Below are 20,382 nucleotides of genomic sequence, written 5' to 3'. Positions count from 1 at the left end.
GAGTCACGAGAACTAACAAAATGATCACCAAAGCCAAAATGCCTTGATCGTTTATCAAATTCTCTCAACTTATTCTTTAGGAAAATATATGGGCATCAGTCGGGAGAATTTGTGTGTGGATATTGGGGCTTAAAGTTAAAGGGTTAATAAAGTGGAAAATTTAATTTATCAACGCAGTTGATAAGACTGATGTTTGTATCAAATTCTTGTAATACACTCTACCAGCGGGCACAACAATGCGGTTGCTGTTATTGAAACGAAACCGATTTAGTACAAAATAAACACGTAAAAACAAGCCAATTCAGGGAACAAAACTTGCTCGTATGATCTGCCTGTTAACCGAAGACTTCTATCGACATCCGGTCACACAAAATACAGATACAAAATATAACTTGACTGAGGTCAAGTTAAACCTAAAACAGTCAGTGCAAATTATTACAAAGGCACCTACCTTCTCCGCTTCTAAAAGTTGCCTTTCTTTTTCTAGAGTTTCCCTTTCCAAAGCCGCCTTCTCTCTTTGTAGCTCGTCCAAATAAACTTTCTGCTCCGTAATTTCTTTAACGCTGTTTTCCAGAATACGTCCTTTTTCTTTCTCCAAAGCATCCACTTTGCTCTCCAGCTGAACCACCTTTTCACGAGTTAGTTTCAACTCTACGGCTTCCTTATCACTGCGAGTTAAAGTTTTTAACTCCAGCGTTTGGACTTTCGCCTCGAGCTCTCGCTTTTGCTCCTTAAGAAAAGTAATTTCATCTTGTAGATGTTTTACCGTCTGTTCAAGAAGTTCAGTTTCGGTTTTGAGTTTAGTGGCGTATTCCTTTTCAAGTTGAGATCGAAGTTCTATCTTCTCCTGAACGTACTCTTCTTCTAGCTCTTGTTTCTCCCGAGTGAAATTTCTCTGAAGATCCTTGATCTTCCTCTGGTAACTCTCCTCAAGTTCATTTCTTTCACGGGAGTAAGTTTCCCGGATTTCCTGCAAACCTACAGTGCCACTTTTCTCAAATTCGGCCTTTTCGCGCGAGTAACTTTCTTCCAACTGTACTTTTTGCTTTGAAAAGCTTTCCTCTAACTCAGCCTTATGTTTTTCCAGCAAACGCAAGAAGTCGTTTTTCAACTGTCCCTTCAGTCCGGCCTCTCCTTCAGTAAAAGCTTGCTGCAGCTCCGTTATTTGATGTTTATAGCGCTGTTCCAACTCAGCTTTCTCGCGAGAAGCGTTCTGTAAAAGCTTGGCTTTTTCTTCAGTGTAATGTTCTTCTAGTTCTGCTTTCCATTTCTGAAAAGCCAATTCGCTGTGAGTGGAATTTTCGTGAAAACCTTCCTCGATTTTTGCTCGTTCCTTGTCGAACTGTTTCTCTAAAGCCGACTTCTCCTTCAAGAAACCGTTTTTCAGCTCAGCCTCTCGCAAAGCAAGCGTGTGACTGTGCTCGTTTTCCAGGTTTTCTGTGAGTTCTACTTTTTCTCTAGCAAACCTCTGCTCGATTTCGTTCCTCTCGCGAGTGAACGATTCACGCAGTTGGGCTTTTTCTCTGGTAAACCTCTGCTCCATTTCGGCCTTTTGCTCCACAAAACTCTGCTTGAGGCTTGCAACCTCCTTGGCGTGAGATTGCTTAAGTTCCCAAGTCTGGTTTCCGTATTCCTCCTCCATTTTAGATTTTTCTTTCCTTAACTTGTTCTCTAGTACGCTGACCTGTTCTTTATGTGCGATCTCAAGCTCCGACCTCAGGTTCGTCCATTCGTGTTTGTCCTTCTCCATAGCGGCTACCTTTGTTGTGTTCTGCAGTTCCCACTCGGCTTTATCGATCCTGAACTGTTGTTCCAGCTCCGCTTTCTCGTTTAACAGCTTCAACTCCACTTCTGTCTTGTCATTTTCCACCACTTGCAGCTTCTCCATTAAGCGGCTCTGCTCCATTTCCATCTTTTCTTTTTCTTTGTCCAGCTCGCCCTTGAATAGTTTCTCCAACATCTCTTTTTCGCCCCTGTGTTCCTCCTCCATTTCGGATTTCTCGCTCTCGTACTCGGAGATCAACAATTCCCTCTCCTGTCTAAATCCATCCTCCAGCTCATTCCTGAGGTTCTCCCGTTCGCTCTTCAGCGAACTCTCCAAGTCTTTCATCTTTGCTTGATACTCCTTCTCCAACTGTTCTTTTTCTATGTTAAAGCTCTTCTGAAGACCCTCCATTTCGCCTGTAAACTGCGCAGTGAGATTCGCTAACTCGGTGTCGAATCTCTTCCGTGTTTCTTGGCTATCAGACGCAAGAGAACCTGTGAGTGACTCGATCTCGTCCTTGAGCTCGTGGATAGTTGCCTCTCGCTCCTTCAGTTGTCCTTCTTGCTGTCTGATCGTGTCACCCAGTTGCTGCACCTTTTCCTGGAATTCTGTTAAGGACTGTTTCTGCTCAGACAATAGTTTTTCTTGTTCGCTGATCGATGATTCTTGTTCTTCAACTTTGGCTATGTGAGTCTTAATCTGCTCCTCTTTTTCCTTCAATTCACTCTCGAGCTTCTCAATGACTTCTGAATTAAAAGAAAAAAGAAGCGAAAGGGTTTAATAAGCTAGAAAAGTAGTTATCAAAGTATGGACTGAGTTATATGCTCCGTGATAGAGGTGAATCAATATTTTCTTTAGGATCTATTAATTCACCGTGAGTGTTTGTATCTACGATCATTCAGTTTATATTTTTAGATTGCAAATTCATTTCTGTCACAGGTAAACTTGAGGTCATACTGATTTTTCTCCTAATAAGCCATTTCCGAGTTTGCCCGGGCCTCTGTATCAAAACGAGGTTAAGTCCTCAGCCTTTGATATGGAAATTATTTTTCATTCTCATGCAAATAAAACTCATTTTCACAAGAAAGATTGTGCACTTGGCCTCATTTGAAAGTGAGGGTTTTTGGAACTCGGAAGTGGCCTATTGGCCATCTCAGTGCAAGGTGAGATGTCCATCCACAGGAGGTGAGAAAAAAAATGAGGCCCGAATAGAAGTAAAGTAAGTAAGTAATCAGTTTAATAACAGGGTTTCCACATTACGGCTCTTCAACTGTTACTTATAAAAAAAATAATAGAACAAATAACGATTAAAAGAGAAAGTATTTACAATGGTCGTATGAATAAAACTTAAAGTACAATTAAGATAAGCCGGCCTGTGCCTGGTTCTTTAAGAATTTAAAAATGCGCGAACTAAATACATTAAAATAGTCAAACTTCTTAAGTTTATAAGGAAGGTTGTTAAAAAGGGTAGCCGCAGTGTGCTGGAAGGTTTTTTTTTCAGAGGAACTTGTAATCTGACAGAGCCCGAAGAGCGCAAACGTCTACATATAGAGAAATATGAAGGCTACTGCTTAGCGTGAAGTGATTAAAAGTCAACTTAAGCAAATTTAAGTCCCTTCTCTATTCCACTGGGAGCCAGTTCAGCTTAAAATGGCTCCAATATCATTTACGTATCTGCTATAAACAAAACTTGGGGCAGCAAATTCAATTTTTTGATGATTTTTGCAGGTATAGCATTGTGATTAAAAAACTGGTTTCCTTTTACACTACTACATACTTACTGTCCGTAGACAGCAAATGACATGACAAATCCCCTTTAATAAACTATACCAAAAACTTGTCACAATTCGTTTTTTGTTCGAACAAATGACTTTTCGTGATGCACTTTATTCATAATTTGTTTTAGGGTTGAATTAATTCTTAGCTTCTGAGGGAGAACGCGTACGAGAGTATGAGAGTGTTAAAGTGTAGGGTTAACGAGGTGTAATAGCCGGGACTGCCGAGTTTCTCACGTAACCCGGGGATTACTCACATATAAGCTATATAGGTATGTGCGGTACAAAAGGGTATGGTTTATAATCCCTCTTGGTCTGACATTAGGTATAAATTATAACCGTTAGAAGTGATGTAAAGATTTGTATCAAGAAACTTACTCTTTTGTTCTGCCAATTCATGCGAGTCATCTGCAAAATACACAAGAATACAACCATTGCAGGACGTTAAAAATTACATTCGATCTAATTTTGCCAACAGAGACGGCCTACGTTTCTTACGTTTCAGAGGCGATTGTAGACTCGAGGGAAGCATAGAACTTAGATCAAGCGCAAAGGGAGAGAAGATAACGAAGACAAAGTCGGTTCTGTAGGTTATAGAAACCCGGCATGCTTATTATCAGGCACAACTCATGCCAATGCACTATTATCCCGTTCAGAGCCTTTGCCGAACTTTATTAGATCCAAGTTTCGGACATGATTTTAGAGCAAATGCGCATTTTTAAAATAAGATCTTAAGACGTCCTTCTAGTTGGCAAATCAAGCGAGCAAAGGGAAGAAAAGGACAGACCAGAAACATTCCAGAGGATATTTCATCAAAACAGCGCCTGATGAAAGAACAAGAGTATACCAGAGCTAGCGTATCTACTCATCGCGTGAAACAAGTGTAAGTAAACAATCCTTATCAAAGAGAGGAAATCATAAGCGGGACAGAAATGAATATAGAAGTGAGAAGAAAACCTTCCGTTTTTATGAACAAGATTTGTTCATCGCATTCCACGGACCACGGGAGAGGAGGAGCGTCATCATCTGTAAATTGACCTGTCGATTCGTAAAGATAAGAACAGAAGATAAAGGCGAACACAGTGAAAACAACTATGATGGAAATGAGAAGGAAGTTTAGATGTTGATTTAAAGCAATTTAACCACACTGGCATGACAAGGATAATAAAACAGCGCTAGGTTCCGATTTAAGTGTTGCCTCGAGAGAGATTCTAGGGGAGGTCACTACCAGACGACAGTGCCTCTCTAGTGGCTGGTTTACGTCCCACAAGAATTAGATCAGAGAGGTGCCGCGAGAGGAAACCCCTCCGCAGTAATTACATGACCCCGAGTTGAGTATTATTTCGGCCGAGAATAGAACCCGGGCCTTCCGCTCCCTTAGGATATCCAGTCCATGGCCGTCAAGAATTCAAGGTAAACTAGGACTCCTAATTCACATTGGAAATGTGGAAAACAAAAAATGCGTCAAGAGAAAGAAAAAATGTTTTGAGAGAAAGATCCATGTTTTGAAATGATACGGCGTGTGGAAAGTGCTCTTCGTGAAAGGCAAACTAAAAGGCATTTAAGAACACAATGGGAAATACAGCTTGTAAGCAAGGAAAAAAAGAAAGACGACAATAATTTATAGAGATACAGTTTACTCCGTTAGCATAGGGCAAAGGTTGATTACGTATGTGAAAACACAAAACCTCTCAGTGACTCCTACAAAAGCTACGTGGTCGGTGATGCTGCTCATCAGTTCTCTCGCCGTGAGGTGCGCTTAGTTTGTTATAAAATACTACCATTAGCGAGTCACAACTAAAACTTACACAGATTAACAATAATTAGCCATGTTAAAAGTAAACGTGAGTTGCTCATTAACAATGTGCGGTTGGCAGGTCAAACAATTCAGCACTAATGGTCAGCGGCAAAGAAGAAAGTGAAAGCGGTTTCAGTGTGTTACCAATGAGTTATATTTCGGTGGGTTACAGAACACGGTGTTCAATAACCTGCGATCAGGCGTTTCTTCTTCCCTTTTTGTGAAAAAGAACGCCTGATCGCAAGTTAGGTGTTCACAAACACTGGCAATGGACAATTCCGGTATTCTTTGGAGGTCTCAGATTCAAACTCAGAAGCATTCGAAGTACTTAGAGAATAAATTGAGTTCAAATAAATTGAGGTAATCTTTGAGGACTACAGTCGATGCCCTCTTCTGGTAAAGGGATCCTTTCCTGAGAAAGGGGAGGAATATACAGAGGAAGAGTTTGTTTTCCTGATATTTTCTACAAAGAGGTAGCAACTATTACAGGACGGAAATTCAACGCGGCCCGGCAACTGCGAAATATGGCAAGTGCGCTTATTGTAACTCACCTTACCTTAAGGCTAGCAAGGAAAGAGACTAACGAAGCAGGGTGCTCTGTAGAATCTAATCGGTGGACACACTTTATAATGACTGAAGTCACACATCACTTGAAACAACAGTTCACACCGAAATATAGAGCAGAGTATGAGATTAAAACTTTGCGCGTGCATGAATTGTGCAGCTTACCCGCGTCCTCATTTGACCCGCCATCACCGCTGACTCGCACAGAAGGAACACGCGTACCGTCTGGATGGTCAGCGGTATCGGACTCATCCGATGACGTCACACCTTCCTTATTCCGCTTAATCACAACAGGCTTCGTGTAGTCGGAAAGAACCGAACCATGCCGATGGACCTTCTGACTGTCCTGTCGTTTTCGATGGCTTGGTCGTCGCTTGACCGAGTTGTTCACTTGCTGCGTCAGGGCCTCGCACTGGAGACGTAGTTCGTCATTTTCGTCTCGAAGTTCCTGATAGACAAAACGGGAAGTTGAAAGGATTTAACATTCAAGTTTCTAAAACGGCGATTTATTAAATGGCACCCTTACTTAATTCAAAAAGGTAACGCGTCAAAACAAGGGCACATTCGAATATTATATGCATCGCACCTCGCAACGTGCACGCGGCGCTTTCTAGAAGCTCTTAATAAGACCTCCTTGTGTTGAACCATGCAATGCAAAAAAGGAATCTAAGAGCGAGTTTAAGTTTAATAATGAAAGTTCTTTATTAGCATTGCCTAAAAGTTTCAAGTCCTAAGTTTAGCCTGTGAGCCAGCTGAGACCTTTTTCAGGCAGTCACTCAAGGTGTTCAAATCGCTAAATGAGCGGCAGAGTCCTTCTAAGACTGGCGCAGTAGGTCCGAATCACGCCAACTGCTAGACAATTTGCAATTTGCAGACCAACTGCAAGGCATTTAGAAAACAGTTTTAAGTGTTCGTCGTTTATTTCCCCGCCCTAGTATCGCCCTTTGACTTAAATCACAAGAGGAAGACATTGAGCTTAAAGCAACGTAGTGGAAGACACACGACTATTATAAAACTCACCCGATTTATTCTCTCCAGTTCGCGGATGCTTTTGCTGTTTTTCTGGTTCTGTTGCTGTTTTAGGATTTGCTGTTTTTCAACTTCAGCCAGCTGCAGAAGGGACAGGCAATACATCAGCTAAAACCTCATCGTCTCTACCGATAAGAACACATTTCTCTTGCACTGGTACTAACAAAGCTCTGTTTGATTAAGGGTTCTCCTTTATATGGGTTAAAAAGGTAAGTACCGCCCTAACAGGGTACGGTCTTTGAGGGTCTCGATCCTTGTATTGCGCATTGTTTTTGCCCTTTTTAACATTGCGTTCCTAATGCGATCTTTAGATAGGGTACCTAAATTGAATCAGTTGAGAGTCAAGTAGATAAATGCCTAGCTTGCTTGCTTTGTAATTGCTCAGACAGAATAAACGTATTTCAAGTTAACATTTTATAAGGGAACGTACTTCATTCGTAATCCGAATAAACAAGTTTCACTTGTCTCTTGTGTAATAGTAGCATCGTATAACACACTAATGAAATCCAACAGTTCATTGGGGATACCACGTGACTTATAACCTACTTACCCTATGTGACAGGTCTGACATGGATTCCAATTCCTTTTCAAGTCTCTCCCGGGTGTTTTCAGCATCTGTGAGTTTCTCTTGGGAATCAGAGAGCGCCTTCTCAAGCCGCAAGATCTCCTATTAACCAAAGAAAGTGCGGGAGACCAGAGAATCATGTCATCAATCCCATGATTTTTCGACGACATCATACCAAAGTAAAAATTCATTCTAACAAGTTTTCCCAAAACTAGAAAGGATGGTAAAGAGCATATGCCAACATAACCTGTGTACGTAGCTGTGAATTAACAAGGATGTGCCTCGGAAAGTCCTTAGCCTTGCCCCCTGCACCCCGCCCCGCAACGAAAAATTAATCTGAGTTTGTGCAAGTGTGTGACAAACCGGTCTATTTTCCGAACAGCGTCATTTACCGATCACCAGGGGCTCTCACTACAAGCTTTCAAGTTGGCGGGTGTAAAGTAGTAGGTGGGGAATTTAACATCTAGGAAGATTTTTTGCTTCTTTTATCCTTTCGTCTGCCATGCTAGCAAGTACGATGGGATCATCCTCATAGTAGCTGGGGGAAATCCGCGGTCCCCGGTACCCGTCCAAGATGGGGAATTGAACATCTAGGATGATTTTTTGCTTCTTTTATCCTTTTGTCTCGCATGCTGGCAAGTAGGATGGGATCATCCTCATAGTAGCTGGGGGAAATCCCCGGTCCCTGGTACTCGTCCCTAGGTGGGGAAGTGAACATCTAGGAAGATTTTTAGCTTCTAATACCCTTTTGTTTCTCACGCTAGTAGGCGGGGATCATCGTCATTGCAGATGGGGGAGATCCCCGGTCCCCAGTGCCCGTCCCTTAGTGACGGCTCTGGCCTATTATGACATTTCCGCTCCACCCTGCACTGGGAACTACAAAAGTAGCCTTCTGTAGATTTGACTACGAGTGCCAAACTGAGAACGCGTACGAGCTTATTGTAACCAACAAACTAGAACTATTTCCTGTTACTTACCAGCAATAAATAAACGTAACGGATAAGATAAGTGTGATAAAAAAAAATTATGAAGAATTAGGTTTGTACTCGTAGCCCAGTCTAAAGGTCCCTAATACCTTTAACCCTGCTAACTTGAGGTCTTGTCGCAAAAGCCAACAACCTTATTTACACGAGAAAAAAAAACTGATGAACTCTGGCACTTGCAGCCGGAAAAGTCACAAATATTAGCATACTAAACCACCAACCACAAAAGAGATAAAATGCCCACCTCCTCGGCCTCAGCTAGCTTGGTTCTGAGCCGCTGTTCCTCTGTTTTAGTGCTGTGGAGTGATTCTTCCAACACGGATCTCTGTTGGTTGGCATTGTGTAAAACTTTGTCCCGTTCCTCGGTCAGTGTTTGATGCAAGTTCTGCATTTTTTCCGTGTACATCGATTCCTGATCCCTGTGGAAACAAAGACAAACCATCTAAGTTGCGTCCATAATAGTTGGAACCCTGTTGGTTTGCTGAAGAAGCTATGTACGATATCACGTTTTCAGTTTTGGCAAGTGACCTGATAATACAAAGTGACTGCGGTCTGACTGTAGAACTGTATCAGCCAGCCTACCCTAATCTGAGTGGAATGGGTCAGTTAAAAAGTTCGCATGCCACAGGGCATGCAAAGCAGGATCTGTTAACGCGAATCGGCTAGACGTATCACTACTTCTTTCAGCGTGAGGAAAGACAGCGTGGCGGTTACAAACACGAAACCGTCTGACTCCAGGGGGGGGGGGGGGGGGGGTCGGGGAAACTCGCGATGGACAAGTATCCCACCCAGTACTGTACGAAAGTTAGCGTAAATGTCTGACAACTTCCGACCAATCACACAAGGACCTAAATCCATAAAATTGGGATTCGGTTTGCACAATTCAATGATTCTGTTTTTGCCGCATGAAAATCCTGTCAACTTTTTTTGTCACCTATGCGAGTCTTAAGATAAAACAAAACTGATCCATCTGCAACAATCGGACCCGACATTTATTCCAAAATTTGGAGAAACGGGTGAAGGGTTCCAGCCACTGTTTCATCTCTTTGCAGTTCTAACTTACTATCAAAGACAGTTCGTGGAAATAGTTCATTGACTTCATTCTACGTTACCTAACTGAAGTAACTACAATTTAAGTAACTATAATTTTATTCCCTGATCGTTCTGTTATTTGAGGCGATGCTCTATATAGGGGTTATTGACCAAGCATATAAGGTCAAGATGGTTTGATATTGGCAAAGTTCGTCGAGATCGATAAAACCCCAAAAAAAGAACTAGGCCAATACCAAGCCCTCTTGACCGAACAAGTTAAGTCAGTAAACTATTTATTACATTGCCAAGAGAACTGTATTCTTGCGCGACCCAAAGCGGGATATCCCGCGGGGGCAAGGTATCTAACCCTCACCTTGCCCACTTGGGCAGCCGATCAGAATATAGGATTCGCTATTATCTTGCCCGCTCGCAGAATCAGCCAATAGTAAAACAACTTTCAACCAGATATATCTGTAGCTTGCTAGTGTGTTAAGGACAGATTACCAGCAAATTCAGTTTTGTGTGTTCAAGTAAACGGAGAAGATTCTCCTTTTGTTTAAAACTAGAGAACATTAATCCTCCCTATATTTGCCGCCGACGTTACCGAAGACAATACAAGTGTTACTCTACTAACAGGTACTACCAGAAAGTTTGTGATGACAAGTGAACAACCTGAATTTTTGAACTGACAAACAAGCAGGTCATTGTCTCAATCGAGAGCCACTGAACCATTAAGCGGTTCTTTGAAAGTTGTTCCCGAATAAAAACACTTCAAATACTCCCAACAATTATCAACAATTATCAAAATTTCCGTAAACCGGCCAGAAAAATTTATATTCTAGCGTTTTTCACTTCTTACCGCAGTGAATTTGCATAACAAAAAGAGAGGAATCGATCAAACGTTTGTCAAGAGAGTATTTCAAGTCTCCTCATATGTACAAAAATGTAATGTCGAAAAAGAAAAACCAAAACCAGTAGCATAATGCAAGAACGTAGGGCAAGGAAACGAAAGCCAATTTGCTCTCAGTCATACCTCAGTTTTGTCTCGTGTTGTTTTTCTAATTTCTGTGCCGTATCCTCGCTTTCTACTATAAGCATCTGTTTTTCTTCTGTTAATTTAACCATATTTTCCTTGAGGGCATCCCGCTCTGCGGAAACTGTTTCCACTTGCGACCTGGAAGACAAAAGCAACGGTTAGGGTGCAAGCTTCTAAAGAAAAGACCATTCAGTTGCCCTCATACAGAGAAATACATTACTTTGAAATGTATTTAAATGATGATTATTAATTTGGTTTCTCAAATTGACTTGACTGGTGTGAGAAGTGGTCCTATTTTTTTAAACAACCTACAAAGCACAAGCAATTCACCATTAAAATGAAACCATTTAATTCTTCCTTTTAGCTGATGCAAGAAATCCTAGAGTGGCCATTCAGGTGAAATTTATTGCACCATAAATTCCACGAGTTCCCTTTACCGGCTGCGTTTGAGAAAGGGTTACATGTGTATATATTTGGCTTTACAAATTTTGGCTGAAACCGTCATTTTATGGCAATTCAAACGAAAGCTTATTCAGCAGCATTTACTTGTGGTGCTGTTCTCAATGTTGTAAAAGGTGGTCCTAACTGCTGGGTGTGTGGATAAAAAGAGAAGCGATAACCCTCATTTTGCAATTAAATCCTACACATGAAAAGCCATTTTTATTCTTCTATTTGTAAAAATCTAAATAAATTGAAAGCACACTGACAAAGAGTGCAACTTTCGAGGAGTAAACAACACCCCGTGGTGTCTGTTAATAATTAACGAGTATAACAAAGAAAACAGAAAAAGCTACTCAGGAATGAATTTCAATGCATTAGATGCAGCAACTGATTCTGAAGCGAGATAAATTGATTCTTTGGAAAATCAGTGGTGTGTTTAGAAGTACATAAGCGACTTGTCAAGAAATGCGGAATTTAGTAAACCAGAACTCAATATAGCTACCTTGAACGGCGTGTCATGAAATCGGACAGAAGTTTGTTCGCGTCTTTTTCCCCAACAAACGATTCCGAATCGCAGTCATACCTCAGTACCGATTCTTTACCTTCGATTTGTCTTGGCGACGTAGCCATTTGGATGAGCGAATTTATCTACACCTACGGATCACACATCGCCAATGGAAGCTATAACGACGAATGTGTACCTCGTGGCGGAGGAAACTAAACTGAAATAATGCGCACAATCTTAACGCTCATAGTCACAATGCAAAGGGGTGGACAGTGTTCCATGTTGAGATCACTTAATTCCTTAACACTCTGCCCTTGAAAACCCCGCCAAAAAAGAGGCGTCAACGTGAAATTCAACCAATCAACGCGTTGGAAATTGACAGGGTGTCGCGCCCGTGTGGGTGCCACATGTAAACTACAAAAGCACGTGCGAAAATAAAAATGACATAACGCTACGCCCCGAAATGAAATGCCAACATATTTTCGCCTTAAAGCAGCTGCTAATAGCCTGCAAAACCATAGAAAAGGCAAAAAGAATGTAGAAAGAAGAAGCGGTAGAAAAAGCAGGAAATATGAACCCCGAGAATATTTTTATTCTTCCTTTCATCTCATAGGGAGAGTTGTAAGTTAAGGTAGTTGCAGCCTTCATCCGAGAGTGAGGGATAAGTAAAGAAGAGGTAGGTACTGTTCTTTGAGTTACATCACGAGCTGATATCACAAAGAATGATAGCTGACTATGAAGCTGCCCTAAAGTGAACTGCTGTTTGCAACATTTTCAAGCGAACTTTAATTTTATCTTTTGAGAGCGACTGTATTCAAAACATTCCAAGTTTATTTGCTAGGCGCAGCACCTGTTTTGAGTCATACGTTTATTTCAAAGTTTCACCAAGACTTAATCTTCATCTCCCATGAAGTAAAATTCTGTCTGCATCAGTTTATTACAATACAATTTCCAAGAGTTTTGCACTTTGTCCTAAAAAAAAGGGAAAAACGCAAGGGCATCACTTTCGCCTTCGACCCCAGAGAGCGCGGTGTGAAAAGACTGTTAGCAGTGGTTCTGCTTAAATCCCGTTACACATCTCTGTCAGTAAACCATTAGTGTGACCATTCAAATGACGCCTATAACGCAGTAAACGAACCGAAAAATATTCATCAGCACAAAGAAACGAAACAAAACGAAGCACCAGATAAGGTTTCACGACACATTAAAGTAATTTCGTGTTTTTGTGACTACTTGATAAGCTCAATTGGAAGAGAGTTGATCTGCAGAAAAGGAGGTTTAGGGTTTGCCGGATCCTTGGCCTCGTTAGCCTGTGAATACAGCTGTCTCTACTCACACCTCGCCGACGGCCAAACGTCCCATGCGGGGGGGAGCGAGGATGAGTAAGCTGAATTCGCAGGATACGACCGCATTAGACTATTAGCAGTTTCCCATTTATACATAAGATCGTCGAGATCGAACGCTTACTGTAAGCGGCCATCTTAATTTCAAAAAGCACCGAGTGCAACTTGGGAGAGAATATCAAATCTACCCTGGGGCGGGGGCCGGGGCGGGGGCCGGGGCGGGGGTGGGCTATAAAACCCGACGCCTGCCCTCTTCGCGCATTGAACCAAGATGGCACCGGAATGAGGTACTTGAAACAGCCCGGTCATTTAGTTCCGTACTTCGCACTAAATACACTGACATTTAACATGCTTTTGTAAGCACTTATACAGCCTAGGGAGTCTTTAGTGGCATTAAGTACACTTACCTTAAATGCACGACCTCATGCTTGTAAATGTTTACAACAGCTTTTGGCACGCCGCTATTCTGCTCTTCAATGACAGACTCCAATAAGTTGGTAAGCTGATGAAGACTTAATTTACCTTCCACGTCTACTTCCAGATGCTGCGAATAAAACAAGAAAAATATATTACTTAAGTTGAAATAATATAATTTGGTTAGCAGTCTCTTTGCTATTCCGTTTTCAACAATGTAGGGAGAATTCGCTTGGATCTTGTTAAGTAAAGGGAAATAAGCCAATTGATTATCACTGCTTCTTTCTAGCCACTTAAACGTCTCCTCTTCACTAATATACTCGTTTAATATACGTAATTGGGTAAAATTATCATCACTAGTGTAGAGCGTTTTCACATGACGTCACGGCGCCCATACCTGTGTTCCAAAACAATGCGCCACTTCCACATTTTCCCATAATGCACCTTATTTACCCCCCCCCCCCCCAAAAAAAAAAATTTTTCTTAAAAAAACCTGTGTTTTTCATTTCTCCTGGGTATTATAAAAACAATACGTATGCAAAATTTGGGGGTTAAATAAGGTGCACTATGGGAAATGTGGAAGTGGCGTATGAAAGGGCGGCCATGTTGGTGTACCAAGAAAATCCTCTGGGAGTTGATCTCTTTTCTTATGTAAATACTATTTTTTGTTCCAATAAATTAGCATAGATACTGGCCACATGAGTGAAAACGCTCTATTTATTGTGATGATTTGACTGAGGTTCCTCTGTTAATAGTATAAGGAAGATGGAGAAAAGTTAAGTGTTCAGAATACACGTGGGTCTCTCTCAAAATAATTAAGCAGATGTATATTATGCTGTCGTAAATACCAAACAAATGATAACTTGCCTCTAGAAGTGGAATAGCTTCGTTTAATCCCTGGGCCAGCCAGAAATCTTTGATGTCTTCCTTTTTAGCGAACCTTACCGAGAAAAGAAGAAAAAGATGAGACTAGTATATATGTACTAGACAGTCGAAATAATAATTCATTAATTCTTTAAGAATTGGTAGCTTTCGGCCCAAAACCTGAATCATCGTTTGTCAAGGCCGTTTGAGTAGGGCTTCAGGTTTGCACTCACCCAGTATTATCGGTATCTAATAGAGTCATAAGATCTGCAAAAAATAAAGTAAAGTGATGTTAGAATAAGGTAATGTTGGTGATAATAGAGAGATTTAGAGTCATGCTAAAGGCAAACGCCAGACGCCAGAATCAAGTTCAGAATTTCTCAAAATAGAAAATAAGCTGATAAAAACTGCACCAAACAATTATTATAGTCATAAAAGAAGACTTAGTCACGTGGTACAAATTCACGTTGTCGTTTGCCGTAGACGTCACTCCAAATCCCTTTAATAACAAATTAGTCCAGTGGACCAACTCGTGGATCACAGATGACATTTAAGAAAAATGATGTAGATTGAAAGTTTCCTCTTACGCAAGGTTGACTCTAGAACACGGCATTGCGGCATTCTGCGATTTGAAAAATAATGCCGCGTAAATGCAGCAAATCAAGAGTGAAGTGTGATCGCCTTTTCCAACTTGTGAAAACGGCCGTTACGACAATGAAAAAAGCAAGTTGGCCATGAAAGAAAATTAATTTCAAACCAAATGGTACAATAATGTCCAGATACTCTACTGACAAGTTTACAAATTGGCCAATTACTAGAATAAATCCTGATTACCTTTCAAAGCTATAATTTTCACTTAAGAAAAGTATAGTTAGGCACGTTTATTATAAATATGACAAGGATAGTACGCGCGCTCTGATTGGCTGCTGAGCGAGTGGTATTTTCTTGTAATGACCCGTAAAAAGTACTACTTTGTAACAGTGATCTTGTCAAACATTCTACGTTATTTTCAACCTGGAAGACCAAAGCAGTCAAAACAGTGTTTTACTGAGACCAGGACTTTAAAATAGCCCACTAAACTTGTAAACAAACTTCATGGTAAAGCCACACTCTATACGTTAGAATTCATTTAAATCATAGTTAATAGAGTGGATGGTTACGAGGTTCGTCAGACTCTTTTGTTATACGTTTTTGGGTCTTTACTATGCACAAAGTTTAATAGCATTCCTATCATTTCAGGGTGCAAAGAAAGTCAGTTTTACAGCTTCCCATTTGGCAAGCTGTAGCTAGCATTATACTAGCCGAGAAGTCATTCCAACTAGCCCGCAAAAAGATTTTGGTGTACAGTTCTTCTGTAATTTGAATTCTTCCAAGTTCTTTACTTGCCCATTGGGCAAGTTAAGAACACAATTTGACGGCCCAATAGCAAAATCCACTACCCCGGAATAGCAGACACCAGTTTCTTTGCACGCTGTCATTTTGTTCTTATTAACTAATAACAACGTCACGGTAGCGAACAAAAAACAAAGGATTGAGTCTGTCAGGTAGCTTCCAAGATAATCCCCAGCACTGTTTTCTTGATCTTTGCTTTCATAACCAGTCACCTCTACTAACTAAGTTTAAGTAACCTGCCCTAGATGTATGCAGTTAAGCCACTTGTGAAAGAATAAGTTTATTACTCTAAATGATTTGTCTTACCGAACGCTGAACTACTACCAGCAGTTCTTGTTGACAGAAAAAATGAAGAATCGTCATGGACGACTGATCTTCTCTGACCCTGTGACGAAAGAGTTCGAAAATTACTTTCAATATATGGTGCCTAGTAAATGTAGCTTTTATTTTTTATTTTTTTGCTCTGCTCGCCTTGATTAGCTCGGTTATATGCGAGTAGAGAATATCTAACTTTGTAATTATGTATAAGGACAAATAAATATGTAAATAAATAGAACTTTAAGCAAATACATTTGAAGTGCTTTCATTTTAAAGTTCCCCAGTTACTGAAAGTGCATTTATCAAGGCTCTTACTTTCAAAGTGTAGTTTGGTGAAGTGGGTGGAGGGGCGTGGTTATAGGGGGTTGAATGATGCTGTTCCCACTCTGGTTCCACATCAGACTGCTGAATGTCTTTGGCCACAAATAAGCCATGAAGGAACTCCTCGAAGCTCACTTTACCATCACCATCTTCATCTAGCTCCTCAAACAGGAGAGCCAGCTCCTAAAAACATTATAATGATGAATAAATTAATGATTACAACTGTGATTAAAATTAATAAGCTATTAACCTCACTATGGAAACTGTCAATCATCATTAATTTAAACCAAAGTGTAAAGGGAGGGTGAATACATGTCACAGGTTACCCACACTTCAACACCTGGCACAAAAAATACTCTGAATAGAAGCAGGCATTTGATACTGATCACAAGTAGTTGTTTGCATTAATTTATCTAACCAAATAATTATGGAAAATTTCCTACTACTTAAAGCATGTTTAATGCAGGCTTGGTATTGTTATTTAATCGCTAGCTCATTAGCTCATAACAAATCTAAAAAAAAGAAAAAAATTTACCATTTTCTGATACCATCTTTCCACATTTCTCTCTCTCTTAATTTCTAAATATTTTATTTCTTTAGTTAAATTAAATTTAAACATTTATTTAGAGATTTTATCTTCTTTACTTTTTAATTTTTTTCTCTATGCTATTCAAATGTATGACTATATTTTGCCCATGTCTGACGATGTCCTACCTGTCAGACAAGATAACTGGGTTGATCAAATACCAAAAGCAAAAAATTTGGAGCTGAAAAATTTGCCTAATACTGAATAAAAAAATTTAAATGTCACCATGTTGTATGATTGACAATTGCTCTGGTTTATCAAGCTAAAATGGTGGGAAATATGTCCTTTCTAAAAAAAAAAACTAATTTGCAGACCTACAGTACTCAATATACATGTAATAACAGAGAGCTTTAGGAAAGGTGTTTTTGAGTGACGCCAACAACCGGCAGTGCACGCCTTGATGCTACCAAATTTGTACTGCTTAGTATCTTAACTCTTACAGAAAGGATTTGCAAGACAATTTTGCCATAACATGCAACCACTGCAAAAGAATGCAAAAATCAGTTCATCACACAAAAATTTCTTCCCGTATTTATATAAGCTCGCTAATTTTAATGAGAAAAAAATCAGTGTCTGTCAAACCTGTTCATTCATGGAGTCCATGCCGATGTGATCACACACAACTGACAGTTCGTGTCTGTCCAGGAAACCTGTTGCACCAACATTGACTTCATTCCAGATTGCCCTCAGTTGTTCTTCTTCAGTAGGAGATTCATAGCCTGGTAGAAAATTAGACATACACCAATACATGTATGTAAAACATTCAAGGACTTGTTTAAACCTTTCAGTAAATCCCACGAGTGCAAGCATCAACTTTCCGCTAACAATATCAATACATAATTAAGACAGAGAGAGACAGAGAATGAGTTAAGAGAATTAAAGTAATGATCACTAACAGGAAAATTCTTTGATTTTTTCACAAATCTCTGTTGACCGATCCTCAAATGGAAATGTATGTAGTTCAGTCTGCAGGGGTGGATCCAGGATTTTTCTTAGGAGGGGATATCCCACTAGCAGATGGCGTAACTGACGTAAACAAATTTTAAAAGCGAATATGAAGAAGAAGGCTTTTGACTAGGCAATAACAAAATGTGAACTGCTGATAATACATATCAAGCGACACAGCCGATTTTGAAAAACTGTAAAGTGACTGCACAGTAATAATTAGAAAGGGGGGGAGAGTGGGCACCCCCTGCAACCTCCCTCTAAATCCACCTCTGGTCTGGTGAATTTGTATGTGGACATGGGGCTCGAGGGTTATTTGATACACCGGTTGCTGATTTGGCCTAGCTTGAGATCCATACAGTTACAATAGCTCCTTAATAACTGCATGGAGAACATTGCAAATCTCAAATACCTGAGTTGCCATCATTTGGATGTGGAGAAACACTTAAATAGCCACCACTATCCACTGCATCGGAGTCATTCACAATGACAGAATCTTCACGTGACTTCCTCTGCTTAGAGTTGTGACGACGTATGCTGTTTCTCAGGCTACTCTTCCTGCTAGACAGTCTTCTTTTCAACTTTGTTTTTTCCTTAAGGGAAAGAAAATGAGTGAGTAATAATATAACATGTATACAGAAGAACACCATACACTTACAGTCCCAGCTACCTGTAACCCATTATGCGCCCTTTGGCTCAATTTGCAGGAAATTCCACCCCTCTAGCAATTCAGAAGAACCCTGTATTTATGTCTGTGTAGCTTAATGAAGGCTGAGTGCCTGGAATGTCCAGGAATGTCCACTTTTGGCACAGCCAGCTCCTAGATAGAGTTCTTTATGACTGATGAAATCACAAGCTGTAGAAGGGGCATGGCTACACACAGGCAATCACTGGCAGTTCAGGGGTGAATGGTTAAACTAACTCAACTCCCCTGTGACATTAGAAACCACTGGTTTCCCAACGAAATTACATCTGAGAAACGAGCACCGAAATTCCACACTGATGACACATCACAACCCAAATCTGGGTACTGCTTCTGATTGGTTGAAACAAACTTTCCACCAGTCAGAAGCACTACCCAGATCTGGGCACTGATCCGTCATCAGTATCGAATGTCTGATGACCTTGTTTCTCAGACATCACTCTGAGGGAAAACTAGTGGTGGTGTCGCGAAATGTTGGCTGTTTTCTCACGCTATACTAACTCTGACATGGCCCAGGGGTGGAACAAAATGGATGTACATGTACATACTGCTGCCAGTTGGAAGAGTGCGAGTCCGCGGAGTGGATTTTACTATCAGGCTAGTGAAATCTGTTCTTAACTTGCCCAACAGGCAACTGAAGTTTGTTGAGGAATTCAAATTACAGAAGAACTGTGAAATCAATTCTGCTCGTCACAATTTTTTGGGGCTTGTTGAAATGACCTTTGCGCTAGTATATGCTAGCCTCAGCTTGCCCGAATGGCAAGCTGTAAAAATGACTTTCTTTGCACCCTGCTTTGTATACTCAGGGCTGAGCTAATATGCTGTTAAGATGTGACATAAAGACAGTAAGTTATGTTGTCCTCTCATCCACAGCAACTTCATACAATTTTTCATTACATACCTCCCTGACAGGGCTCTCAACACGATCGGCCTCCATTGTAAAGTGTGAGTCACTCAAGCGACTCTCTGGCCGACTGTCAATCAGACTCTCATCATCAGCAGAGTACAGGTCTTCTGAGTATGAAGTCTCTGGTCGTGACCTTCTTCCATACCTCTTCTCATTTACCACAGCCTTTGGTGGTTCTGAAAGTGATCAAAACATTGCTACACTTACATAAATTAATTAATGTACATGACAACACTGCAGTATTTGCCGTTATAGTATGTATACACTGTACATACATATACCTGATTAAGCCCTTCAACAAACAGAAGGTGTTCAGCCTTAACTTGTTTAAGTCAGCCTATAGCTGGGGCTGTCAATAAGATTGCAAGTTACCTGGTAATTATAAATACAACAAGTAGGCAGGGAATCAAAGAGCTAGGGATTCTGACTTTTGGTTCGATTTTTCTACTACTCCTATAAAAAAAGACGGGGGTCGACTTCAGAGTAGCCGGGGAAAATCCCCAGCCCCACCCCTAAATGACAGCCCCGGTTAAAGTGCCAGTTGCATGTAAAAAGAGTTTAAAATGTATGTGATAATTACCTCCAGTTAATGAAAGTTACTGCAAACCATTGTCTCCGACTCTTTAAGCCAGTTTTCATATTAGAAAGATCAAAGGGCAAACAGCAAATACTACTCTACCTGACTACACTTGAGTTCCTTAAACAGTACTTTTAGTAAGAACAAAGTGCGGGATGGTCTGACAACATGTACCAGCCACATTGCTTAGAGAAGGGAGTTACTTCTTTTCTTATAAACACTTCAGGACCGGTTGGGCAAATTAATGAACACTCAAGGTGTTGTCTCAAATTCTTGCAAAGAAATTTTTCTGATAATAATTGATGATTGATCTGTTGGGTCAATCCAATCATTTCTGATGATTGATTAAGAAAATAATCTCGAATGATTCCCAAGACTAGTCTAAGAGCTTACTAATTTACCTGCAGTACTATCAGAGGGTTGATCTTCATCCTCACTGGAGGACAACTGTTCAATTGCTTGAGAAAGCACAGCTACAAATCCTTCTTTGAAGTCATCAAATGTCACCTGAAAGCGGTT

General features: G+C 40.5%; 1 protein-coding gene across 3 annotated transcripts in view; it reads right to left on the bottom strand.

Annotated features, from left to right (window-relative positions):
- LOC140937765 (uncharacterized) overlaps positions 1-20,382 on the bottom strand; it is a 41,095-nt gene that overhangs the window by 10,239 nt on the left and 10,474 nt on the right. For 2 of the 3 annotated variants that reach the window (XM_073387331.1, XM_073387333.1), the window contains exons 2-17: positions 20,265-20,370; positions 19,281-19,462; positions 18,089-18,269; positions 17,314-17,450; positions 16,140-16,328; positions 15,813-15,891; positions 14,348-14,381; positions 14,118-14,190; positions 13,244-13,380; positions 10,545-10,685; positions 8,724-8,898; positions 7,482-7,598; positions 6,923-7,012; positions 6,068-6,350; positions 3,919-3,948; positions 452-2,511 (exon numbers count right to left, since the gene is read on the bottom strand). In XM_073387331.1, coding sequence (XP_073243432.1) covers positions 452-2,511; positions 3,919-3,948; positions 6,068-6,350; positions 6,923-7,012; positions 7,482-7,598; positions 8,724-8,898; positions 10,545-10,685; positions 13,244-13,380; positions 14,118-14,190; positions 14,348-14,381; positions 15,813-15,891; positions 16,140-16,328; positions 17,314-17,450; positions 18,089-18,269; positions 19,281-19,462; positions 20,265-20,370 — 4,014 coding nt within the window. The remainder of the gene's footprint in view (positions 1-451; positions 2,512-3,918; positions 3,949-6,067; positions 6,351-6,922; positions 7,013-7,481; positions 7,599-8,723; positions 8,899-10,544; positions 10,686-13,243; positions 13,381-14,117; positions 14,191-14,347; positions 14,382-15,812; positions 15,892-16,139; positions 16,329-17,313; positions 17,451-18,088; positions 18,270-19,280; positions 19,463-20,264; positions 20,371-20,382) is intronic. The other variant, XM_073387332.1, reaches the window with a different exon arrangement.

The sequence above is a fragment of the Porites lutea genome, chromosome 5 (assembly GCF_958299795.1).
Source record: "Porites lutea chromosome 5, jaPorLute2.1, whole genome shotgun sequence".
Lineage (NCBI taxonomy): Eukaryota > Metazoa > Cnidaria > Anthozoa > Scleractinia > Poritidae > Porites > Porites lutea.
The sequence above is the reverse complement of the archived record's forward strand: the minus strand, read 5'-3'. Positions and strand labels throughout refer to the sequence as shown.